This window comes from Hippopotamus amphibius, chromosome 5 (genome assembly GCF_030028045.1).
Source record: "Hippopotamus amphibius kiboko isolate mHipAmp2 chromosome 5, mHipAmp2.hap2, whole genome shotgun sequence".
NCBI classification, from domain to species: Eukaryota; Metazoa; Chordata; class Mammalia; order Artiodactyla; family Hippopotamidae; genus Hippopotamus; species Hippopotamus amphibius.
Genome location: NC_080190.1, coordinates 126817172 through 126835985, shown reverse-complemented (window position 1 = coordinate 126835985; position 18814 = coordinate 126817172). Strand labels below are relative to the sequence as shown.

The 18814-nt window shown below is 38.4% G+C and overlaps 1 protein-coding gene across 1 annotated transcript in view; it reads left to right on the top strand.

Annotated features, from left to right (window-relative positions):
- Positions 1-18814, top strand: part of LOC130854289 (uncharacterized) — a 91848-nt gene that overhangs the window by 22623 nt on the left and 50411 nt on the right. The window contains exon 10 of the mRNA XM_057736997.1: positions 5847-6024. Within this exon, the coding sequence (XP_057592980.1) occupies positions 5847-6024 (178 nt within the window). The remainder of the gene's footprint in view (positions 1-5846; positions 6025-18814) is intronic.

Below are 18814 nucleotides of genomic sequence, written 5' to 3'. Positions count from 1 at the left end.
ACATCTTGAGACTTAGGAGAGGGCATGGAAAGCAACTAGCATAACATCTTTTATATTTTCACAAATCTCCTACAGGTTAAGGGGCGCACACAGTTACCTCTTTAGCTCACCTATTAATGCTCTGCTCATCTGTTCTTGTTTGATGGTTTGGTTTAAACTGTATCTTATCGATAAACTTGGAGGTGCTACCTCTCCTCTTTGTCCTTACCAGTGTGGCATCTAGCTGTTTGGGAGAGTTTTCGTGAGCTTCTGGGGGTGGGAAGAGGGAAGGCTTAGACTATTCATGGTGCTCTGTGTCCCTGACTTCGCTGCAGATGGGCTGCACTAATGTGCACAGAGCAAAGAGAAAAGCACACACACATTAATTAGTGTCCTAGATCAACCCACAAGAAGATCGTGAAGTGGGCTCCATCCCATTTCACAGAAGAGGAAGCCACGGTGAAGAGACAGAGTGTCCTGTTTATGGCCTTTAAACTGGTGAGTGGACTGATGTTAAAACAGGTGACACCCCTGCTATGGCCAGAATGGTTGAGAGTGAGCTTTCACACCCAGTCCCCCTGCAGGAGGAGCACCAGAAGCCACCTTTCCTTCCTGTCACCACAGAGCATCCACAGAATGGACAGGCCTTTCTCTCCTGGAGCTTGCTGGACTGTTCAGCACCGGGAGGCAGATGGTGTGTCGCTGCATGACACCGGTCTTGGGGTGTGTGTGTTTCGAAATTGCAGGGGAGAGTTTGTGGAGACACAGATCAGGGTCACCCCATAGTGGGGATGGGCCACCACTGGAAACCCGTGTCTTCCCTCCGTGGCAACCAAAGCTCTGTGCTCAGTTACCTCCCGTTTAGCTGCTCATCCTCTGGGTGGATGGGGATTTTTGGGGTCCTTCCATCCCTCCCTTTCCAGTCTAGGGGGGCCTCTCTGTCTCTTCCATTTCCTTCTCAGGGTGATGTTTATCTTGTCCCTCCAAGTGAGGAAATTCCCTCCGCAAGTGTGTAGCAGAATCTCGTGTCTGTCTCCTCCACTCTAAATACTCATGCCCTCGATGTCCATTGCATGGAAAAGGCTGAACTAGCTTTCTTGTATTTGTAATGACATCCTTAGCCCCTGAACTCACACAACAAAATGAAGAATCAGGCAAACAAACAACAGTGGCATGTCTTTACCTAAAACGGATCCATGGAAATGATCTCAGGACTCCTTTGGTGTTGTGAACAGATTAGCCAGAGCGGACACAGTTCTAGTCTAAATTTAATGTTCTTACCCACTGGGCACAGCACAGACCGGCCCTTGGTGTGACCTCTCACACGTACAGTCATGGGACATAGAGGCAGTGAGGGCTCCTCCTGCATGCCCCGTGGCCACCTGTTTTGTGCATATGGACCCACATCATGGCTGGAGGATGCTGTGGCCACCTCCTGATGGCGTCTACCATCTAAACAACATTGGTGTTTCACTTTTATGTTGGTATTATTAAAAAGAAGACCACAGGCCCAAAACATTTATGCTAGACCATGTCACCAAACTGGACTCAATACCTAACCTAACTGAAGTTTTACCCTCCCCCAGAAATGTAGTCTTAACTGGTCGGTCAGGAATTTTCTGAAATTACCTCGGCTCCAGTGTGGTCACCTGTCACATGGGCCCTCTCCATCCCCTAAAGGAAGATGAAGTAACCCACCTAATAAGACCCTCTTGTCTCCAAAGGGAGATGACTTAATCTGAAGTCATCTTTTTTATTTTTTTGTCTATGACTCCCTTGTCTTGCCTTTAAAAACCCCTCCCTCTCTGCAGCCCTCTGAGGCTCCCCTCTACTTGCTACATGGGATGCTGCCTGGTTCATGAATCACTCAAAAGGCCAATTGGATCTTTAAGGTGTACTTAGTAGATTTTTTTGTTATTTAACAGTACTTTCATAGAGAAGAGCCTGCACAGAACTCTCAGCATTTATATTTTACTTCTGCTACTTTCATCATAGTGTTTTCTTTATATTATAACTTGCTTAGTGACTCATTGATATGATCGTCTGACTAAAATTCTCCATCTGAAATTTTGGTAGTGGGTCTTTTTAGTCAAAATGCCTGTGCTTTTTTGCTCTTAGGAAATAGTATTGATGCATAACAACAGGCATATTATTGTTCACTTTCACTGTATCTGACTGGAAATCCCTGGGCTAGAATGACTTTACTTTTCAAAATAGAATGGTAACAATTATCTTAATCACCCTTATTCGCAAGGAGGCTTTGGTAAGGCTTCCAATCTCCAAAGGAATTTAAGATGCAGGCCATGTTACTACACCTTAAATACCTAACAGTGCCTCAGTCCTGCGAACTATTCCACAAATGCTGATTGTATAAATTGAATTGAATAAAACCATTAATGCTTCCAATGTGTCTGCCATTGTATATTTGAGAACATTTCTTATAGGCAAACACTTATGTTTAAACCAAGTGATACTGATCCTATAACAAATGTTTCTATTTCTGTCACCATAAACTTGTTATGCCGCAGGAGGAAATCACCGCAATAGATTTGGATGTGGTAGGGATTCAAGTTAGCATGCATTCAAACAGCATGCCATTCACCAGGAACAGCCGTAAGGTTGTTCATTTGAAAAAGAAAAACAAGCCTCAAAACAACATGGGTGGAACCTGTCACTAAACATCAATACAGAGGGATAAAAGATGTAGGGATTGTGGGAAAGGCAAGCTGAAGAGTGACCAGTATACCAAAGGCAGTGCACATTGGCAGAATCCTTGTTTGTGGGAGAGGTTTAGTATGGAGAAACAAGGAATGATTTTCTCATCTCAGATTTATCTAATTTTGCCTCTTCACTCAAAATATATTTCTACACTTGCATATCACTACAAAGTTAAAGACTATTCATATTTTGTTGAAGTTGCCTATGAAACATATAGATGGGCTAGGTACATACAAAGTTAGACCAGAGGGTTGAAAAGTAAAAAATTCAGTGAAAGTCTTACTTAATTTTATTAAGTAAAGATAAATTATGTTTTTAGTGGGCCTATGTCTCTGTCAATGAAACAGTTAATCAATAGTCAATCTAAGAAAGAAATAGAAAATTTTATTGGGGCCAAACTGAGGACTGTAGCCCAGGAGACGGTGTGTCAGAGAGCTCTGAGAACTATTGCAAAGAGTAAGGGGGGAGGTCAGTGTAAGTGTGACTTTGGAGGAGGGGTATGTGCAGTTGAGCTTGAAGCCTAGCAGAAGGTCGTTGCTAGTTACGAGGAACAGGCATCTTAGCTAGTGGTCTTAGTGCTGTTCTGACTATGGGAAGATGCAAAAATCCAGGTTCATAAAAAATTTCTCCTGAAAATACCCAACCATCCAAAGGTCTGTTCTGCCAGTTTTCCTGGAGCACAGAGTGCCTCATCCTGACCTTTGTCCTGAATTCCTTTCAGGGGGTGTTGTAGGTCACATTCTTTTTTTTGCAATCCCCTTCTTTTTGGTCTTAATTTTGACCAAGGTTTGGGATGCATTTCATGATAAATTTGTCCCACGGGGCTAGCGATGCTCATTCCCAGGTCAGGTGAGGATTTCGCCGATAAGCCAGTCAGTGCTGTTACTGGACTAGGCCCCATTAACAGTAACCAAAAGCCTCTGGGCCGCTGGTCCTGCTAGTCTGTCGTGGTCCAGGAAATGGTTTCCTCTTGTTGCTTCTTCCCACTTACAATCATTGATCTTATAGAACTATATGTTTGGTTAATTGTTTCAAGTTGCGTCGTTATCCCTAACTTTATCTGAGGCTTAGTCACACATTTGGTAATGCAGGAAGCAATAATCTCGTAAAATAGGCAGAATGCAAGTAATATAGCTAATAACATTAATAAGGTCAGGCATGAGTATTTAAACTAAGAAGCTGCTCCCATTAGATGCAGCCCACTATCTCCCCAGGTCCTCTGACCAGTCAGTTCTGCACTAATCGCTATCTTTAAAGGAAATTATATATTGGCATTTTACATAAAGTTCACCAAAGATGTCTGCACATACAGAGGGAGTGGTGGGTCATCATGACCCCTTACAGGATTGAGAAAGAAATGTTATCTTCTAAAGACTTACAAAGCTAGCACCAGAAGGAGAAAAGTTGATCTTTATTGTTAGCAGGTATTTCTGCCATTGGGGAGGCCTGGTTAATGCGCAGTGAAGATGCACAATGCGCACTAGAGGGGAAAGAGAAAGTCAAAGGGCAGAGAAAACGTTCTGTGTTTAAATCTTTCTCGTCTTGATTTAAAATGTGAATTTTTATTTCATCACCTCTGGACTGTGAACTTCACAAGTGCTTCCCAGTTCTGGGGTGGCTAGAGGGGGCTGGAGCTGGATAATTACCTTCCCCTAGTGCAGTTGGGCTCTGATAAAACCTAAAAAGGTTAGGCTCTGGTTAACTAGTTTTTCCTATGGGTCGTCCTTGTTAAGAAGGACAGAGTGAAGACCTGAAGCAGTGGTTAAACTTGAGTGTTCTTACGCTGGTCTGATGAAGAGTGGAGAGTCGAGGACAGATGTGAGAGGACAGAGGAGGGTATGAGCGAAGCGTGGTGAGCTGGGGACAGAGTGAGACCTGCCCATTGAAGTCCCTGTCTTTGGAGATAAAGATGCTTTGGGAGGACACCTCTTGCATGAGGGTCTTATGACCTGTTTGGGGGGAAGGTCAGCAAATCCTTCCTGTACCTGCCAGCTTGAAATATGCAGTACACCAAGGTGCCATATTTTGGGGTCCTGTGTCCTAAACCCTATCACCTGGAATGGTGAATTTTACACGGAATAATCCCATTTTTCATTATCAAAAAGAGAGGAAAAGACATTACATGAAGAAATTATGAGATTAGAAGTTAGCAAAGCAGAGAACTTTTTTTAGAGCTAACAAAACATTTAAGTTTCTTCTTTATTCTCCTGAGTTTAGTGCCTTTTCTCTCCCCAAACTTAAGGAGTTTACCTTTGTCATGCTGGCCTTATGTATTATATTATTATTTGCATGTGTCATTGTGTCCTCTACTAGGCCATGAACAAATCAAAGCCAGAGTTTTATTATATCCATAATAAGAACAAAGGGTAGAAGTTGCTTAATTTGTATTTATATTATAAGAGGGAGACGGACAAACAGACATTTGGTTCTTACCTACAAGAAACTCACATTGGAGGGCAGAGATCAGAATGCAGTTATCTTTTACAAATAAAATAATAGACGCTACTGGAAATTTTAATTCATTCTCACAAAACTTATTTTCTAGTATTCCTAAATCTTACAAGAAAACTTTTTAAAACAACAAACGGTGAAAAAGTGAAAGGTCTTCTAATATTAGATTATAAATGCCATAAGAGAGGTGATTTTGACGATCTGAAAAGTGTGTAGATTACTCCTAGGCGTCTAATTCTTGAATGTTTTGCTTTACAGTCCTTGAATAATTTGTGTAAACTCTGTTTACTGTTGAAAATGGGTTTATGTTTAAATGTACATGGACTTGTAAGAATTACCCTCTTTTTCATCACTATTTTGGAGTGCTTTCCAAAAGGGAAATCTCACATTTCAGCATCCCTTATTCGCTTACAGAGGTGAGCAGCTCTGGAGTGAGTTAGCACACACTGCACTCTGCCTGCGTGACGCTCCTCTGAGGTTCAGACCCCTTTGTCCACTTGCTCAGCCAATCACATGGCCTCTGTTTCTGGATCTTACAGAACCGGGCGAAGCACATAGTGCAGTTTATGCTAAAAGCGTCTAGATTTTTCATGAGGACTTGAAAATGAAGCAAAATTATATTCTCGTGAAATGACTGGTTCTAAATTCTGTCCTTCAGTGTTGCTCATTTTTATGAAATAATGTTCTACTGATTGTAGGGTACAGGAGACACTGACTGTCATTTTAAAATTAAGAAGAACTTGGAAAATGCATGTATAAGCCTGGAATCTACGAAGAGCCCAGGGTTGTTTGTCGGACTTCAGGCAGATGGACAGGCAAAACCAGTTGTTTATACCGAGAATGGGAATGTTTTCTTCTATCCACAAGTCATCAAATGTACGTTTACCCTGAAATACTTACATTTTGGTTTGCTTTGTGATGGTCTGTGTACAGTGTCTGATGATCTCATCATACTCTCCTATTTGTTATTCTAGAAGCAGTGAAAAAAATCGTAATGAAGACACTTACCTCATATTCTCAGATATTTAATGTTAGGTATAGAGTTTTTGCTACATTAAGCTCCTTTATTATAGTTTTTTAAATTGGATGTGCATTTGTGCGTATGTGTGTCTGCACACATGTGCACTTGTATTTTGTAATTTAAGGATGTCTCCATATACACCGAGACGGTATGGGGCTGTTAGAAACATTCTCAGCTTCGTTACTATTAACTTTTAATGTTCACAATATAACAGGAAATAAAAAGATCAACACTAATGGGATTTGAATTAAAAATAGGATTCGGGAGAAAAGTCTAAGGATGGGACAGAAATGTGAATATTTTGAAACTGGTTTCTCATTTAAGCTCGGCTTCTCTAGCAAAGTGAAGTAAGGATCTGAGGACTTTACTTAAACAATTTAAGCTTAGAATGTATTTGCCTGAACAAAGGTTAATGAGGTAACTCTATTGTGTTCTTAAATTATCTCAAAATTCAGTTTGCTATCTAATTTTTACATGATTTAGTCCCATGGATTTTGGTTTAATCAAAATCTAGATGATTTTCTTAGTTTGACTCTAACTTCTCTTTTCTTAACAAGGTCTACCTATGCTTTCTGTGGAGACATATAAAATTCTGTAAGTTTTTAAAATATATATCCTGTCAGATGGCTGATATCTAAATATAATATATATCTTTAGGGTACTATATCTATATCTATATATCTATATCTGTACAATATCCTATAGAAGATAGTTTAAGATTAGAGTATAATGAGCCTGATTTAACATGAGGGTGTATCTGGCCCTGTTCTTTGTGCTTCCGGCATCAATTCCTTCTCTGCCTTTAGTTGCCGTATTTAAAATTTTGCAAATTGTTGGGCTACTACACCTTAACTTACTGCCACCCGTCCTCCACCCTCCATTTCCCACAGGCTGGCACAGAGTGGCACTCCTACTCAACAGAATGGGTTTGCCATCTGTCTCTGGAGCTCTTGAGAGACAGCAGAAAGATCCAGGGTGGAGCAGGAGAGAAAGCAGCGAAAAATAGCTAGCAGGGGAGGGCAGCTGCGCTGGAAGAGCACGGGGAGGAAGGAGAGCAGACACAGAGGAAGGGGCAGTGGAGAAAAGATGAGGAAGAAGAGACAGCAATAATGTAGGAAAGGAGAAGTGTAGGAGAAAAATAAGTTGTGGCAATAAACAAGAGAGATAATAAAAGGCCATGTCTGTCAATTTAGAGTACTAGTACCAATAGGACCAATAGAAATAGTTATTCTTTTCTACAGGCTCTACAAGGTAGTTCTTTCACCAGAACGGGGATGGTTTGTTCTCTTCTCTGTAGGCCAGCTGTGTAGTTTTGGTTAAGCCAGCTCACATGGGAGAACTTTGATTTCTGTGTCTGCGTAATCCAGACGACAGCAATACCTTCCCCCTCTCCCCAGGAGAGCTGGTGGGGCTCAAAGGAGTAACTGCATATGCAAATTCTTATTTTGGTAATAATAGCTGACATTTGTGGGCAGTTATTTTATGCCAGACACTGAAAAACATGGGTTATATCATTTTATGTCACTTTGAAAAGTAACTATACTATTTTTATTGTTTTGAAACTGCACTCATTATTTGATAATGTTTTTGAAAAAAATAATTGAATATGCCCAGTGATGTGAATTAACTTTAAAAGCTTATAGCTGGGACTGATTCTTTCGATGCTATGTTGGTTAAATTGATTGATAGACATCTGTAATCTGTTTATATAATCAATTTTCTCCCTTTATTATTTTTATTATACAAGTAATACATGTAATTTTGGAAATTTTTGAAAATTTGCTCATGTAGAAATCAATCCAGAGATAAAAGCTATTTACATTTTGAGGTTTGCCTTTTCATGATTTTTTTTTCTATGAAACTCTGTGTTATATGTATTTATCTACCTTTTTCTATAAATATACTCAAAGTATTTACATTTTTTAACATAAAATTGGGCTGCAGTCTTGTGTATGTAAAACAATTTTATCTGCCTTTTTATTTTAAAAAAGATTTTCATCAGTGCACAGATTTATACCATATTTTCAAATGAGTTGCATTGATGCATTTATTACAAATTATTTAACCAATCCCCTGGTGTTGGATATTTTGTTGTTTTTTTGTGTTTGCTGTTACAGACAATGCTGGGATGATCATTCATGTACATACATATTTTTGTAGTAGTCTAAAATTTTTTCTTAGCACAAATTACCAGAACTGGAATTGTTTGCTCAATTTAGATAACAATAGACATCTTAAGTCTGAATGTCCCACAGTAATTCTAGCTGTCTCAGCAATGAGAATTGGGGCTTTGGCACTAGATGTCAGTTCTGTGGGGAATTTGCCTAAAGGTTCTCGCTTGTCTTGGCGTGTCTTGGAAGAGAGCTCTTCTTGCCCTGACTTTGGACCATCAGGTATCATGCTTAGATCTTACAGGTTATCCTCAGATTAGATGTAAATATATGACCTACTATTTGATGAAACTCACTGAAATTATTATATGTAAATTTTGTTCTAGTAAAGCTGATTTAAAATTTTAAAAAAGTCAGTGATCACAAATCACCATAACAAATATAATAATAATAATAATGAAAAAGTTTAAAATGTGAGAATTACCAAAATGTATCACAAAGAGGTGAAGTGAGCAAGTGATCTTGGAAAAATGGCACCAATAGACTTGCTCAGTGCAGGGTTGCCACAAACTTTCAATTTGTAGAAAGTGCAGTATCTGCAAAGTTCAGTAAAGCAAAGTGCAATAAAATGAGGTCTGCCTGTATTTTTTTAGAGCAGTTTCAGATTCACAGCAAAATTGAGGGAAAGGTACAGAGATTTCCCGTATACCTCCTGACCCACACATGCATCAGCATCCACGAGATGGTACACCTGTTACAAACTCATGAACCTACATTGACACATCATAATCACTCAAAGTCTGTAGCTAACATTATCGCTCCTTCTTGGTGTTGTTCATTCTGTGGGTTTGGACAAATGTATAATGGCATGCATCAGTCATTGCGGTATCTACAAAGTATTTTCATTGACCTAAGAATCCTCACATTAATTGATTTTTGAATATTGAGTCAGCCTTGCATACCTGGGATAAATCCCACTTGATATTGGTGTATTGATATTTTTATAGATTGTTGGATTCAATTTGCTGATAATGTCTTGTTGAGGATTTTTACATCTGTGTTAGTCAGAGGTATTGGTCTATAGTTTTATTTTCTTGTGATGCCTTTGTCTGATCTGGTATTAGGGTAGTGCTGGCCTCATGGAATGAGTTATGAAGTATTCTCTCTGCCTTCAGCCTCTGAAAGAAATTTTGGATAATTAGAATTGGTATAATTTCTTCTTTAAATATTTGATAGAATTCTCCAGCAAACCATCTGGGCCAAGTGCTTTCTGTTTTGGAAGATTATTAAATATTGGTTCAGTTTCTTTAATGGATATAGGCCTATTCAAATTGTCTATCTCTTCTTTTGTGAACTTAAGCAAATTGTGTTTTTCAAGGAATTGGTCCATTTTATCTAGGTTATCAAATCTGTGGGCATAGAGTTGTTCATAGTATTCCTTTATTACCCTTTTTATGTCCATAGGATATATAGTGATGCCCCCTCTTTCATTTCTGATGTTAGGAATTTGTGTTTTTTCACTTATTTCTTAGTTAGCCTGACTAGAGGCTTATCAATTTTATTCGTCTTTTTAAAGAGCCAGGTTTTGGTTTCATTGATTTTCTCTATTGACTTTCTGTTTTCAGTTTCTGTTGTTTTCTGCTCTGCTTCATTACGGTGTATCTTTTACAGCTTAAATAGAGTTGATGGGTTCCTGGAAGACAAGAGATACCTCTCATTTTCTCTTTTAATCTTTTTGACAAATTACTTAACTTCTCTGTGACTTGGTTTCTTCATCAACAATTTGGTTAGGATTTGGTTTAATTAATTAATTGTGTATTGAGACTTTATAATAGAAGCCATTTATGCCACTACTGTTTAGCTGGTGTGGCAAAACCTCTTCATTTGCTCTTTCATAAATTTACATTTACAGAACCTTAGATACAGGAAAAAGTGTGAAGAGATTCGACTTCATGTGCTTACTGTTGCACCCATGGACAAGGTTCCCAATGGGTTATCTGGGGATATGGATGATTTGAAAGTTCTGTTCATTCTTACTGTTCCAGATAAGGCCACACTGCTGCCAGGTATTATTTACAGAATGTTTAATCAATGTAACTTGTGACTTTTTATTAACTTCAATGTCCTGTTAATTTTTTTTAGAACATTGAGGTAGTAGTGAACATATCCAAGTTTTATAAGTATCATAACAGAGACTTAAATCATACACAATAATTATGCATAACAATCCTCTTGCTCTAATTCCAGCACGTTTTATGGTATTAGCCATTCTCTGTATACAGATTGTGAGGCTCTGGGTATTAGTAACATAAAAATTCAGCACCAAAGGTGTGGTTCAGATATTACATTTTTTATTACACTAAGAGGAATTTCAGGTTCAAGACTTAGGAAGTTTTTATTAAAATATGTTTGGAAAATTCATTTTCTAGTCTTCTAAGATCATCCACGTTTCAAAATGTAAATGAAATACTGCTATATACTCAATTCATAAGATCTTGAGTATGTATATTATGTTCTTATTTAGGAAAATATGGAAAAATATATTTCAGATAATAAGATAGACTTTGTGGATTTAAAACACATACGCTGTAATAAATGATCCATTGCTAGTTTGTAAGTTTTATCTGTTTTCATTTTTAAATAGTTGGTATTCAATAAAACAAAAGTTTTTTTTTACTGGTTCACATCATAGAACTGTAGTCTTTTTGTCTGGTGGGTCTCAATACTACTAAGCTCTTGGATATAATGAGTCACTAGCTGAAGTGAATAAATTAATCATTTAATTCCAGCTATCTGTGTAATACATACATTTTGATTGTATTTCCAGCTAGACAATTCTGTTTTTTTGACCTTTATCACAGGTTTTATTTTATGTTATGGGTGATATATTTTCACATTCCTTTTGAACCTGTGAAAGTGTGACAAAGAGAGCATACTGGTGAGAGTTACTCCAATTCAAAGTAGGTGGTGGATCCACTGGAGGGCCTTTTGGTACTTGGGTTTTGGGCCTCCATCTGTGGCCCATCTAGCCCAAAGGCAGAGTATACAGCCTTCTGTACAGAAGGACAAGGTCCTGAAAGACCTTTCCATAAAATATCTTCCAAGCCCTGAGTTTCCTTCTATTAAGGTAACTATTGTGTTTATAATAAAATATTAACATTGTTTTTGTGGATGAGGTAGACTCTTGAGAAGTCAGTACAGGGGCTGGTAGAGAGATGAGAGATCCTTGTCCCATTTCACAGTCTGCTTAGGCTGACCATGTAGTGCAACCCTTTCTGTGACTGCCTCTAATTTCTAGGCGAGCACATTAATTGTTTTCTTCTCTGTCCTCCCGAGGCACTCTGTGCATGTGTCTGTTACAGCACTCACCAGTATATTATCAGAGGTCGTTGTTTATGTGTTCTCCTTCTGGGCTGCAAGCCCATCAATGTCAAAGCTATGTCTTATGTGTTCATTTATTCTTATGCTTATGGCAGTGACTGGAAGAGTTTATCTTGTCTTTGTAAGTCCTGGATTTCTATATTATTTATAAATAATGTAGACACTTACTTATGGGTTCCTTAATTGGACAATAATAAAATGGACCCTAAATTATATTTAGGAATCTTTTTGATTGTTTTCCTCTCCAAGTGTTCGTTTATCCTCAGTGGACATATTTCTCATTATTTCTGATCTTCCTTGTAATATTTTAAAATTCCTTTATTAGCATCAATCTTCAGCGTCTATGTGTTGCACTGTAAATAAACCATATGGAAAAACTTATGTTTAATAGGATTTGATGTTTACAAGCTTATTATTGTCTGAAATGATGTAATACGATATAAATGACAATGTGGTCGTGGGCAGTCCTTCAGATGCTAGTATTATATGGTCTGTGCCAGCCTTCCACGTGACTAAGTGTTGCCAGTTCCCATTAGCCATACCTATGAGGTCGTTATGCCTTCTCATGCCAACACATATTTTATGAATCATCTTAAATTATTGACTGCATTGTGGTATCAAGAAGTAGCTGCTATTATTTATTATTATGTAGAATCAGACATCTATATTTTTTGTTACTGATGAGGTCTCTAAAACCTGACAATCATAGTATGAATTACTACCATTAAAAAATGGCTGGGCACCTGGAGCGGGAGGGCTTTCCTCACAGAAGTGCTTCCTTGCTGAGGGGTTGGAGCTGCAGCAGACGCAGGCCTGGGCTGCCCCTTCTCTGCTGCCTCCTCTTCCTCAGGGCTTCCTGGTCTGCATGCTCTCCGATGCTGCTCAGGGCAAGCAACCTCTGAAGTCTGGACTACTCATCAGGAGGCTCTGGGAAGGGAGCACTGAATCCAGGTTGCTAGACTGCTAGGGAGTCCTCAGACACAGGGACGATTGACTGCAGAGAACTCTCACGGAGCCCTGTATCAGAGAGTAAGACCCGGCTTCGTCTGACTGTCTGCAACTGCCAGTGCTGGACACCTCACACCAAACTATAAACAAGACAGGAACACAAACCCACCCATCAGCACACAGACTACCTAAAGCCATATTAACCTCACAGATACCCTAAAACACACCACCTGACATGGGCCTGCTCATCAGAGAGAAAAGACACAGAGCCACACACCAGAAAGCAGGCACCAGACCCCCCACCAGGAAGCCTACTCAAGACACTGGACAAACCCCACCACAGAGGGCAGAGGGCAGAAGCAAGAGGAATTACTACTAGGCAGCATAGGAAAAGGAGACAGCAAATACCATAAATTAGACAAAATGAGAAAAAAAAAGAAACACCATGCAGGAAAAGGAGAAGGAAAAAACCCCACAAGACCAAATAAATGAAGAGGAAATAGGAAAATTTCCTGAAAAAGAATTCAGAGTAATGATAGTAAAAATGACCCAAAATCTCAACAACAAAATAGAGAAAATACAAGAAACAGTTAATAAGGACTCAGAAGAACTAAAGAGCAAACAAACAGTGATGGACAACAAAATAACCGAAATTAAAAATACTCTAGATGGTATAAACAGCAGAATAACTGAGGCAGAAGAACGAATAAGTGAGTTGGAAGATAGACTGGGGGAAATAACTGCCACAGAGCAGGAAAGAGAAAAAAGAATAAAAAGAATGGAAGACATTCTCAGAGACCTTGGTGACAACATTAAGCACACCAACATTTGAATCATAGACATCCGAGAAGAAGAAAAAAAGAAAGGGTCTGAGAAAATATTTGAAGAGGTTATAGTGGAAAACTTCCCCAACATGGGAAAGAAAATAATAAAGTCCAAGAAGCACAGACAGTCCCATACAGCATAAACCCAAGGAGAAATATACCAAGGCACATATTAATCAAACTAATGAAAATTAAACACAAAGAAAAAGTATTAAAAGCAGCAAGAGAAAAGCAACAAATAACATATAAGGGAAAACCCATAAGGATAACAGCCAGTCTTTCTGCAGAAACTCTGCAGGCCAGAAGGGAGTGGCAGGATATACTGAAAGTCCTGAAAGAGATAAACCTACAGCCAAGAATACTCTGCCTGGAAAGAATCTCATTCACATTTGATGGAGAAATCAAAAGCTTTACAGAGAAGCAAAAGTTAAGAGAATTCAGCACCACCAAACCAGCCTTTCAACGATTGCTAAAGGAACTTTTCTAAGTAGGAAACAGAAGAGAAGGAAAAGACCTACAAAAACAAACCCAAAGCAATTAAGAAAATGGTAATAGGAACACACATATCAATAATCACCTTAAATGTAAATGGATTAAATGCGCCAACCGAAAGACACAGACTGGCTGAATGGATACAAAAACAAGACCTGTCTATATTCGGCCTACAAGAAACCCACTTCAGACCAAGGGATACATACAGACTGAAAGTAAAGAGATGGAAAAAGATATACCATGCAAATGGAAGTCAAAAGAAAGCTGGAGTAGCAATACTCATATCAGACAAATTAGACTTTAAAGACTATTACAAGAGACAAGAAAGGACACTACATAGTGATTAAGGGATCAGTCCAAGAAGAACATATAACAATTGTAAATATCTATGCAGCCAACATAGGAGCACCTCAGTACATAAGGCAAATGCTAACAGCCATAAAAGGGGATATCAACAGTAACACAATAATAGTAGGAGACATTAACCCCCCACTTACATCAAAGGACAGATCATCCAAACAGAAAATAAATAAGGACACACAAGCTTTAAATGACACATTAGACCATCTCAACTTAATTGATATTTACAAGACATGCCATCCAAAAACTACAGAATACACTTTCTTCTCAAGGGCACATGGAACATTCTCCAGGATAGATCACATCTTGGGTCACAAATCAAGCCTCAGTAAATTCAAGAAAATTGATTTCATATCAAGCATCTTCTCTGACCACAACTCCATGAGACTAGATATCAATTACAGGAAAAAAACTGTAAACACTACAAACACATGGAGGCTAAACAATGCACTATTAAACAAGCAAGAAATCACTAAGGAAATGAAAGAGTAAGTCAAAAAATATCTAGAAACAAATGACAATGAAAACACAACCACCCAAAACCTATGGGACGCAGCAAAAGCAGTTTTAAGAGGGAAGTTTATAGCAACACAGTCCTACCTCAAGAAACAAGAAAAATATTGAATAAACAACCTAACCTTACACCTAAAACAGTCAGAGAAAGAAAAACAAAGAAACCCCAAAGTGAGCAGAAGGAAAGAAATCATAAAGATCAGAGCAGAAATAAATGAAAAAGAAATGAAGGAAGCAATAGCAAAGATCAATGAAACTAAAAGCTGGTTCTTTGAGAAGATAAACAAAATTGAGAAACCATTAGGCAGACTCATCAGGAAAAAAAGGGAGAAGATGCAAATCAACAGAATTAGAAATGAAAAAGGAGAAGTAACAACGGACACCGCAGAAATACAAAAGCTCATGAGAGACTACTCCAAGCAACTATATGCCGATGAATTGGATAACCTGGAAGAAATGGATAAATTCTTAGAAAAGTTCAATCTTCCAAGACTGAACCAGGAAGAAATAGAAAATGTGAACAGACCAATCACAAGTATGGAAATTGAGACTGATTAAAAATCTCCCAACAAACCAAAGCCCAGGGCCAGGTGCATTCACAGGGGAATTCTATCAAACATTTAGAGAGGAGCTAACACCCATCCTTCTCAAACTCTTCCAAAATATAGCAGAAGGAGGAACACTCCCAAACTCATTCTACGAGGCCACCATCACGCTGATCCCAAAACCAGGCAAAGATGGCACAAAAAAAGAAAATTACAGGCCAATATCCCTGATGAATATAGATGCCAAAATCCTCAACAAAATACTAGCTAACAGAATCCAACAGCACATTAAAAAGATCATACACCATGATCAAGTGGGGTTTATCCTTGGAATGCAAGGATTCTTTAATATACGCAAGTCCATCAATGTGATATATCATATTAACAGATTGAAGGATAAAAACCATATGATCCTCTCAATAGATGCAGAAAAAGCTTTTGACAAAGTTCAACATCCATTTATGATAAAAACTCTCCAGAAAATGGGCATAGAAGGAAATTACCTCAACATAATAAAAGCCATATATGACAAACCAACAGCCAACATCATTCTAAATGGTGAAAAACTGAAAGCATTCCCTCTAAGAACAGGAACAAGACAAGGGTGCCCACTCTCACCATTATTATTCAACATAGTTTTGGAAGTTTTAGCCACAGCAATCAGAGAAGAAAATGAAATAAAAGGAATCCAAATTGGAAAAGAAGATGTAAAATTGTCACTCTTTGCAGATAACATGATATTATACACAGAAAACCCTAAAGATCCTACAAGAAAACTGCTAGCACTAATCAATGAATCTAGTAAAGTAGCAGGATACAAAATTAATGCACAGAAATCTCTTGCATTCCTATACACTAACAAAGAAAGAGCAGAAAGAGAAATTAAGGAAACTCTCCCACTTACCATTGCAACAAAAAGAATAAAATACCTAGGAATAAACCTGCCTAAGGAGACAAAAGACCTGTATGCAGAAAGCTATAAGACACTGATGAAAGAAATCAAAGACGATACAAACAGATGGAGAGACATACCATGTTCTTGGATTGGAGGAATCAACATTGTGAAAATGACTATACTACCCAAAGCAATGTACAGATTCAATGCAATCCCGATCAAATTACCAATGGCATTTTTCACACAACTAGAACAAGAAATCTTACGATTTGTATGGAAACGCAAAAGACCCTGAATAGCCAAAGCCATCTTGAGAAGGAAAGACGGAGTTGGTAGAATCAGGCTTCCTGACTTCAAACTATACTGCAAGGCCACAGTGATCAAGACAGCATGGTACTGGCACAAAAACAGAAAGGAAGATCAGTGGAACAGAATAGAGAACCCAGAGGTAAACCCAAGCACAAATGGGCACCTTATCTTTGACAAAGGAGGCAAGAATATACCATGGAAAAAAGACAGCCTCTTCAGTAAGTGGTGCTGGGAAAATTGGACAGCAACATGTAAAAGAATGGAATTAGAACACTTCCTAACACCATACACAACAATAAACTCCAAATGGATTAAAGACCTACATGTAAGGCCAGACACTATCAAACTCCTAGAGGAAAACATAGGCAGAACCCTCTATGACATCCATCAAAGCAAGATCCTTTTTGACCCACCTCCTAGAATCATGGAAATAAAATCAAGAATAAACAAATGGGACCTCATGAAACTTAAAAGCTTTTGCAGAATGAAAGAAACCATAAACAAGACAAGAAGACAACCCTCAGAATGGGAGAAAATATTTGCCAACGAAGCAACGGACAGAGGTTAATCTCCAAAATATATAAGTAGCTCATGCAGCTTAATACCAAAAAAGCAAATAACCCAATCCACAAATGGGCAGAAGATCTAAATAGACATTTCTCCAAAGAAGACATGCAGATGGCCAACAAACACATGAAAAGATGCTCAGCATCACTAATCATCAGAGAAATGCAAGTCAAAGCCACAATGAGGTATCACCTCACACCAGTCACAATGGCCATCACCAAAAAATCTAGAAACAGTAAACGTTGGAGAGGTGTGGAGACAAGGGAACTCTCCTGCACTGTTGGTGGGAATGTAAGTTGGCACAGCCACCATGGAAAACAGTTTGCAGGTTCCTTAAAAAACTAAAAATGGAACTACCACATGACCCAGTAATCCCACTACTGGGCATATATACCCAGAGAAAACCATAATCCAAAAAGACACATGTACCATAATGTTCATTGCAGCACTCTTTACAATAACCAGGACATGGAAGCAACCTAAATGCCCACCAACAGATGAATGGATATAGAAGATGTAGCACATATATACAATGGAATATTCCTCAGCCATAAAAAGGAATGAAATGGTGCTATATGTAATGAGGTGGCTAGACCTAGAGTCTGTCATACAGAGCGAAGTAAGCCAGAAAGAGAAAAACAGATACTGTATGCTAACTCATATATACGGAATCCAAAAAAAAAAAAAAAAATAGTACTGATGAACCCTGTGACAGGGCAAGAATAAGGTTGCAGATGCAGAGAATGGCCTGGAGGATACAGGGTTGTGGGGGCAGGGGGTGAAGGGGAAGCTGGGACGGAATGAGAGAGTAGCATAGAGATAGATACACTACCAAATGTAAAATAGATAGCTAGTGGCCAGTTGCTGTACAACAAAAGGAGATGAACTCAATCATGGGTGATGCCTTAGAGGGCCAGGACAGGGAGAGTGGGAGGGAGTCACCGGTGGGAGGGGATATTGGGATATATGTATGAATACAGGTGATTCACTTTGGTGTACCTCAAAAGCTGGTACAAGAGTGTAAAAGAATTATATTCCAATAATGAGCTAAAAAAAAAAAAAAAGTAGCCAGAATAAACAAGAGCATTTTTTCAGACTATAAAAATCCAACTAAATATCCTGGAAAAACTTTGATGTCTTATAAAGTGTATTTGATTAAGTATCAGAACTTAATTTTGTTAATAAACATGCAAAAAAATTGAAAAAAAATGGCTGTACTATGCTTGATCCTTAAAAATGGAATGTAGACAACTTGAACTTTGAAATAATAAATACAAATAGCACTCATGAGCATATACTGTAAAACTGGCGTAGTTATTCAGCTAGGTTGGAGACATCTATTTCTGAAGAAGACCCCAAAACAACTTGCTTCTGAATAAAAGGCAGAAAAATAGCTAATGTTTTCTTCACTTTTAGGTATATGTATACTTCTTTGATTCTCAAAGTTCATTAAAGTCACATGAAGTATTGTTTGAATGACGTTTAGGCAGTTTTCCCTTTAGATGAAAGCAATGTACATTATCAAAGGAACTCCCATTTAGAATCTGTAAGAAAAACATCTTGAATATGTCATTTGATTCATACTGTGGCGTTAAGTTATTGCTTGGATTTACAAAGCAGTGAATAGATTTAATAGGAATACCACTCATGTGCAACCTGCTAGTATAAAAATCATTTTCTGGTAACTATGTAATGCAGAG